The sequence below is a fragment of the Xenopus laevis genome, chromosome 3S (assembly GCF_017654675.1).
Source record: "Xenopus laevis strain J_2021 chromosome 3S, Xenopus_laevis_v10.1, whole genome shotgun sequence".
Taxonomy (NCBI): domain Eukaryota; kingdom Metazoa; phylum Chordata; class Amphibia; order Anura; family Pipidae; genus Xenopus; species Xenopus laevis.
The window spans coordinates 102,066,126-102,074,000 of NC_054376.1; the positions used below are offsets into that span (position 1 = coordinate 102,066,126).

General features: G+C 35.9%; 1 protein-coding gene across 1 annotated transcript; it reads right to left on the reverse strand.

Moving 5' to 3' along the window:
* Positions 1-3,997: 3,997 nt before the first annotated feature.
* On the reverse strand, positions 3,998-7,656 carry LOC108712495 (serine protease inhibitor Kazal-type 1). Its single transcript, XM_018254695.2, has 4 exons — positions 7,564-7,656; positions 6,736-6,776; positions 6,126-6,235; positions 3,998-4,812 (listed from the first exon to the last, which is right to left on the reverse strand). Exons 1-4 carry the CDS (start codon positions 7,616-7,618, stop codon positions 4,767-4,769), a joined length of 252 nt encoding a protein of 83 aa, XP_018110184.1. The 5' UTR covers positions 7,619-7,656; the 3' UTR covers positions 3,998-4,766.
* Positions 7,657-7,875: the final 219 nt, after the last annotated feature.

Sequence of the window (7,875 nt, forward strand, 5' to 3'; positions counted from 1 at the left end):
GTGCAATTTCAAGGTAACAAACTATGCTGGGGGGAAGCAGGGAGGGGGACTTTATAGGGTAGTAGGTAGGGGCTTTTCTTATTGGGGGGTTTATTTTTCCTTTAACAGCACAGAGTTAAATATAATGCTGTACAGCTAGTTTGGTCTCATGGTATGAAATTATAATAACAGAAAATGGTTGCTTTTCCACAACAAAGCAAAACAGCAATTAGAGACGTTGTCCCACTCTGAGCAGGATTCACAATAAGGTGCATGAGTTATCATGTGTAGCTTCAAAGGGGCACATATAGTAATTGACGGCACCAGTCAGCGATGTATTATCTTAAAATGCCTTTATTGGGACATACAGTAGGCTCTGACCCCAAACACCCGGCCGGGTGTTTGGGGTCAGAGCCTATGTCCCAATAAAGGCATTTTAAGATAATACATCGCTGACTGGTGCCGTCAATTACTATATGTGGTCTGATTAAAAGGATTCAAGTTGGAAACCGTTGGACGTGCATCGGATTAAAGCAATTCGGAGGTGAGGGTGCTGACTGTGAAACTTGTGTAGCTTCAAAGGGGAACATGAAAGATCAAGGTGAGCATCATTTAATTTGCCATGTGTTAGAAAAAATGATTTAACATTATTGTCTTTTATATGCACAAAACCTTTTACCAGGAACACAATATGCAAATGTCCCATCTGTACTGTAAAGTTCCCAGTTGCTTGAGTGAAGGGATAAAGATCATATCACCTCTGATTAAAGCTATGTAATTTACCAATATATTAAACATCAGCTTTAGCACTAATCAGTTGTGCTTACATTTGCCTAAAGTAGAAGTCAGAGGCAACCTGGTTTACTCCACATGGCTAACAATCATAATAGTCCTGCATTATCCGAATGATAAAAGGCTGCCAATCCTTAATATACTATGTAAAATACTTTACAAAATACATGCAAACATATACAAATTTAATGTACTTAGGTATGGGACCCGTTATCCAGAATGCTCGGGACCTGGGGTTTTCCAAAAATTTTTTGAATTAATTGCAAAATTTGTGAAACGGCGAAAAATGGGCATCCGAATTATTTTGACGCTCAATATTTTTTATGCGCACACCAATTTTGACACGCAACATTTTTTTCTTTCACACGCCAGATTTTTCGTCAGCAAATTTTTGCCGCAGTTTTGTTGATTTATTCGCTGTCGGCAAAATGTGGAAGTTTGCTGTGAACTCGCGCCTGGTGAATATATTTTCACCCATCACTATAATAAAATGACCATTATTACATTGAAGAATGCAAATATTTGTTTTTAATATTGTGATTTTATATTCTGTTTATGTCCTAGGGTACAGAAAGGTGTCAATCTTAGTGGAGGTTTATGTCATCAGGGTTGTTGACCTTTATATCAACTTTTCTTATGATGTAGAGAGTGATATTCTGAGACAATTTGCAATTGTTTTTTATTTTTTAACTTTTTTTTTTATTTAGCTTTTTATTCAGCAGCTCTCAAGTTTACTATTTTAGCAATCTGGTTTCTAGGATCCACATTACCTTAGCATGCATGCATTGATTTGAATAAGAGACTGGAATATGAATAGGAAAGGGCCTGAATAGAAAGATAAGTAATAAACAGTAGCAATATGACTAAATGTGTAGCCTTACAGAGCATTTGTTTTTTAGATGGGGTCAGTGACCCCCATTTGAAAGCTGGAAAGAGTCATAAGTAGAAGGCAAATAATTCAAAAACTGTAAAAAAATAAAGTCCAATTGAAAAGTTACTTAGAACTAGTCGTTCTATTACATACTAAAAGTTAACTTAAAGGCGAACCATTTGTTTAAATATTACCAGGCTGGTGAGCAATGCAAATGTATTTTGTAGTGATTCCTTATATATAACTAATAAATACAATGTGTGCATGTTGCTAATGAACATTAAGTACAGCTTATCTCTCTGCTAGTAGCAACTGCACTTCATTCAGAAGCAGCTGGCTAATTAATTGCCATGACCAATCATTTAAATGGTGTGATTAACTGAAGGTGATCCTGGTTTTGCCCATAAACTTTGGGAACAAGTTATGATTGTATTTCACTAAATAAGCCCAAAGCATTAAAGACCGATATACAATATATTTAGTGAAGCCTTATACTTGAAATTTTTATCCTTTATTGTTTTTTTAACTTTCTCTAAAAGTAAGTTTTTGCGAAACATTAATTTGACAGAATTCATTTTCCCCCTTAATTATACAAGCATGTCATTGGCCATCTAATTCAAAGATGGCACCCAACTCCAGGGTAGAATGTTTTAAAATGTCTGTGTTTGTATAATATTGCCAGGCAGATGAATATTGATAACTGAAGCAATTAAGGTTCACATTGGAAAGGAGAGACCTATTAAATATATCAGGGATACCATTAACGTTCCAGTGCAGTCAGCTGCAGCAAAATGTATCCAGACACATTACAGTCCTGACATACAAGTTGCCTCACATAGTTTTGTTCCATTTTGAAGTAGAAGGAAAGGAGTACAGGTATTAGCACTGCTCCTCCCCAATCACTGAGATCAAACCTTCTAAATTTGTAGATACTCTGAGGGTTAAGTGTTATTCTCATGCAGTTTCTCCTATATTTGGATACTCAATTGGTCCTTTAATTTACCCAGGCAATAACTGTCCTTTTCCTGGGTCTATTGTAATTTGATCTAGTTCACAGTTTGCCCAGTAGGTGACAGTATAATTTTATATAAAAGGGACAGCACACGTGCTCAGGGCTCTCTTCCTGGATCCCACTGTGTGGGGGGATAGGTACAAGACTGGGTCTGAGCCGGAGACAGGCTCTGGTTAGGAAAGTTTAGTTAGTGGTAAAAGTTTGTGTAAAAGTCACTCCAGGAGAGAAAGTTAGAGGCAGTGTATTTAGTGAGCAGCTTTCTGGCTCCAACAAGGAGAGTAGTTGGAGTTAGCACCCTTGCAGTGAACAACTCGCCAGGGATATGATTGGGTGAGCTCAGGAACAGGTAAAGTGTCAAGGAGCAAGATACCTAGTGTGAAAGTTTTCCACTGACTCTTGAATGTATCTGAAGATATACCGCCTGAATGCTGTGACCAAGATTTACTGCTGTGTTCAATAAACCAGTTCACTGTTTGAAGAAGCAATACACCTGTACTTCATTTCAACTTGGTAATCTGTGCACCAGGAGACAGAATTGATTGGAGGGTAAGGTGCTTAAAGGGCCAGAACACCGTGCTGGGAGTTGCCCATAGCTTAAGGGAGCCTCGGTACACTGGTCCCACTATTCACATTATTCTAAGGCCCATCTACGGGTGTGCTGCATGCTGAAGTCAACGGAAGTGGCAGTTTTGGCTATTTACCAGTGTTTTTAAATTCTCCACCAATAATTAAATGATATCCAGCAATGAAAATATTAAATCTGGGTCAGTGATGAAATGCAGGTCTTCTGCAAATCATTTCCTTGATTGCAAATCTGCATAGCCCATGTGGAAACGTTTAGCATGAAGCTCTGTGCATGCTTTATGTCAAGGGTCTGGAAATTTTACAAAATGTGACAGGTTGTGACATGATTTTTAATCACTTTTGATTGACATCAGTCTTCATACTGTTGCCTTCATGTATACATCTAACTTGCGCATTGTGGATTCGATTTACTTTCCGTTTTAGATGTGTTCAGATTAAACATACAGTCGTCATCATGTTTATACAGTAACTCTAGCTTCTGGCCGATTTCTATGTTTTACAGACTGATAGATAATGTTGGTATAGTTTACAGGTATATGATCCCTTATCCCTAATTTAAAGGATGTATACGATTAATAATAAGATTTTATATTGAGCTTCCCAAGGTCACCAGTGAAGATCTGTACATCTGTACACATGTAGTTCCCCATTTGCTTTTCTGTTAATTCACATCACATCATACCTACTAGCTACATTAGTTTAGGATCTGACTCACATTATGCAATTATACATGTATATAAGAAAAAATAAACAATATATGAGGTTTCATGACAGATGCACATTACTTTAATGGAGAAAAATACACAAAGCATGCCCCCATTAAAGGAATACCACTTTAGGAAAGAGAATAGGCACCTGAACAAAGCAACATCTTCATCTTTAATTACATGAACTCCACAACTGACCACCATAGGAGTGGATTTTGAAAGGTTCTTTCTGAAATCAGAGCAATCCTACCCTTCAATTTGTTGCATACTGGATTGTATTTAGGTAGATGCCAACTTTTCCCCACAACTGACCACCATAGGAGTGGATTTTGAATGGTTCTGAATTCAGAGCAATTAGGTTTGGTCAATCCTTCCCTTCAATTTGTTGCATACTGGATTGTATTTAGGTAGATGCCAACTTTTCCCCTTCCATCACTTAGGGTGGAGTGCAAAGACATGATTGTTCTATGCATGTGCTAGTTGTGACCAGAAATTGGAGAAAAGTGAATTGTACAGATTACTTTCAAAGACCAGCATAATAGAGGGGTTATAAAAGGGGGGTTAATACAAAGATTCAGTTCTCTTTTGCAAATGCAGTTTCTGATCTCCTAATTCTGTTAATTCAGACAAAAGTTATTTTTTTCAGGTATCACCCATTATATGACTAAAATTCCATCTACTGTTGTATTGTATACTGTATATAGAGCAGAAACATTTATTTGGTGCTCATCAAGGCATATTGTAACAACAGAACTGGCTAGCAAAGCACAGAGATAGGAGATGCATTAAGATTTATCTTTAGTGATGAGGGAAACACTCTTTAGCAGCTTCCATCTTTGACGACACGAAGATGAATGTTCCTCTTCCTATAAAAGAAAAAAAGATGAAGGAACTTTTTGCTCTAAACTCTTCCTTAAAGGGGAGTTCAAGTCAAAAAAATAAAATCCCATTTTTACTTTCTTTAATGGAAAAAAAATCTATCTTCAATATACTTTAATTAAAAAAAGTGTGCAGTTTTTATAAGAAACCTGACTGTATGCAGTGAAATTCCTCCTTCGTTTTACTTGCTCTGACTGCTGCAGACAGGAAACTTCAGACAGTCCCTAACTGCTCTGCAGGGAAACAATCATACTTTCAAGCAGCAGGGGGGAGGCCCTCCACCTTACTTTCCGGAACTCAATCAGCTTTGTTTGTTTCCCTGTAGAGCAGCCGGCAACCGTGTCGAGATTTGAATCTGCATCCCCAGTGCAGTCAGTATATTCTGCTTATTAATTGCTGCATTTGTGATTGCACTTGAAATCGCACTGCACTTGTGGACGTACAAGAGCTCTGATGTCTTTTAATAAAATCCTATTTTCTGCTATTAAATGTTCTCCTCAAATTTTTTTAAATTAAATAGAGAGGAGTAATTGACATGAAAATTTTAAAAAGACAATCTAACTAAAAGTTTACGTTTGTACTTTTCCAGTCATCAAGATAAACTAGTGGAACTTTTGCATATCAGTAATTGAACCATTAACCTTTGTCAGCTGCATGATTCCCATAGGAAAATTCAACACAAGGTCTGATGATGCACAGTGGGATGAAAGACAAACATGCAGCCAATGCCAATTTTAGGAATCAATGTACCCTGTACATATTTCATATTTGTACATTTTACAGCCCATTCCAAAATACATGGCAACACTTTTGATTCTTCATAAAGCAGCAGTGTAACTATAAAATGCCTTAGATATTTTCCTGCTTGGAGTCTTCCACGACTATTTTTATGTGAGAAAATGAAGTGCATATTTTGTCATATGGGATGAATTGAGCTCTCAAACCTTTTCTATGGTGTTGCAGAGTCTATTTTATCCCATCTTTCTTCTACACATCAATTAAAATAAATGTCAAATACTTCAATCAAGGTGTTTAAATTATAGAAATCTAGTAATCTATTCGTGATATTGTACTTTGCCTTCATAGAGCTATACTCCACAAAATAAATAAGTAGATGCTCTTTGTAAAATCCTAATATTTTTAAAGAAACAATTTATAGCCAAAGCTCTGATCCTAGATATATTCCACACGTTCTTTATCTTCTGCCCAATCCTATATAAACCTCTGCACCACCCCCCATAACTCTCTGTTTTTGTAGTATCTATATACACACACATATATAGTAAACCATTTTACTCACAAGTTTTCTGAGCAGAGAAGGCATTCATTTTCATAGGAATTGTTGTCACTGCCACACACTGGGCTTCGAATCCTTGGACAGCCCTTTAGCATGTAGGATTCACATTTAGGCTGCAAGCAAATTGTATGTTATTAAGGTTATCATCACCAGTTTTTTTAATTCCCTGGCCAATATACATATACATTACGTAAAAGGAGAGATAATGTAGGTTACACCAAGTGCTGCCATATGGGTGCTTCTAACAATTGCTCAGTGATACAATGCGGGTTAGACCGAGCACTGGGAATTTTTTTCTTTATTTCATGTACAAATTATAACTAGATATTGTTTTATCTTAGCTAAAGGCTTACTTGCAATTCTCACTTGAACTTCTGAACTAAAGGTAAGTGTATCATGGTCTTACTGCTCAGTCACGTTGTTGCTGGGGGAATATGTTTAGTACAGCAGCAGACAATGTAGGACAACAAAGGCCCTTGTGTTGTGTTACTTGCATATTGATATATATAGTTACAGGCTGAAACTATGCACTGGAAAATCTTTTTCTTTGTCTTTATGTACATTCTAAAACAAGACATTTAGTGCAGATGGTGGAATGCATGATGATTTTTACCTCCCGTCCATTAGAAGATTCTGGGACAGCTTTTATATATCCTGCAAGTAAAAACAGATACATGTAACCTGAAAGGTAAGACATTAAAAACAGTAGTTCATAGTAGAATTCAAGACTAGTATTATGAGAAACCCTGAATTTACATTGATAATTAAATTATTTTATTGTTTATTATATAAAAAAGACTTATATGTAAAACAAAACTTACTTTTATAAATTAAAACAAATTATCTCATGCTGCTGCAAAACACATATAACTTATAAGGACAAAAAATATTTGACTTGTTCAAGGATGTTGGTTGTACTACTACGGATTTTTCACTGGAAAACTCAGATTTTTGCCCGAAAACTTCGGGGTATTGCAAGAAACCCAGCACACATCAAAAAGTCATTGGGACTTCTCTATGATTCTGAGGCCTGAGATGCCAGATTTTCTGATTCTAACTTTTCCATCCGCGGGGTTTAATAAATTCGGAAAAATGACGAAAAATTAGTGATTTTTTAAAAGTCCGATTTTATAAAAATAAATCACAAATTTTTCATGATTTTTGCATTCGGAGTTTAGTAAATAGTCTCTTGAACCTAACTGTAATTTTGGTCGAGTTATTGGAACTCGAGTTTTCTAAAATATAATAGATACAGTATTAAGGTAACTAGAATAAAGTCAATAATGTAACCAACCTTCAAGATTTTTGTATGTTTATATTTATACATTCTAATAATTAAGGAAAAAAAAAACATACACTACCTGTCTTCTCAAACATAACTCTCTTCAGAAAGAAAATTCACAATATTTAGTATTAAAAAGCTAACTGTAATATACAATACCTGCAAAGATGCAAAGAAAGAATGCCAGAAGGACTAGGTTAGTGAGAAGTTTCATATTTGCAGTGTAACTTCACTTAATCACACCTTTAATGATCGCAGGCTAATATATAAACCAATGTAAGTACCACCCCTCTGTTATCCATTAATAGAACTTTCTTTGCACAAGTACATTGTATGACACAATTGTTTATGAACCCAAAAACACATGAAAAACAAACATACATGGATGATGTCAGATGTTGGATTGCTATAAGGAGAAACATTTATGCCATACAACATTTAATGATTTTGCAACAGACAAGGTCAACTATG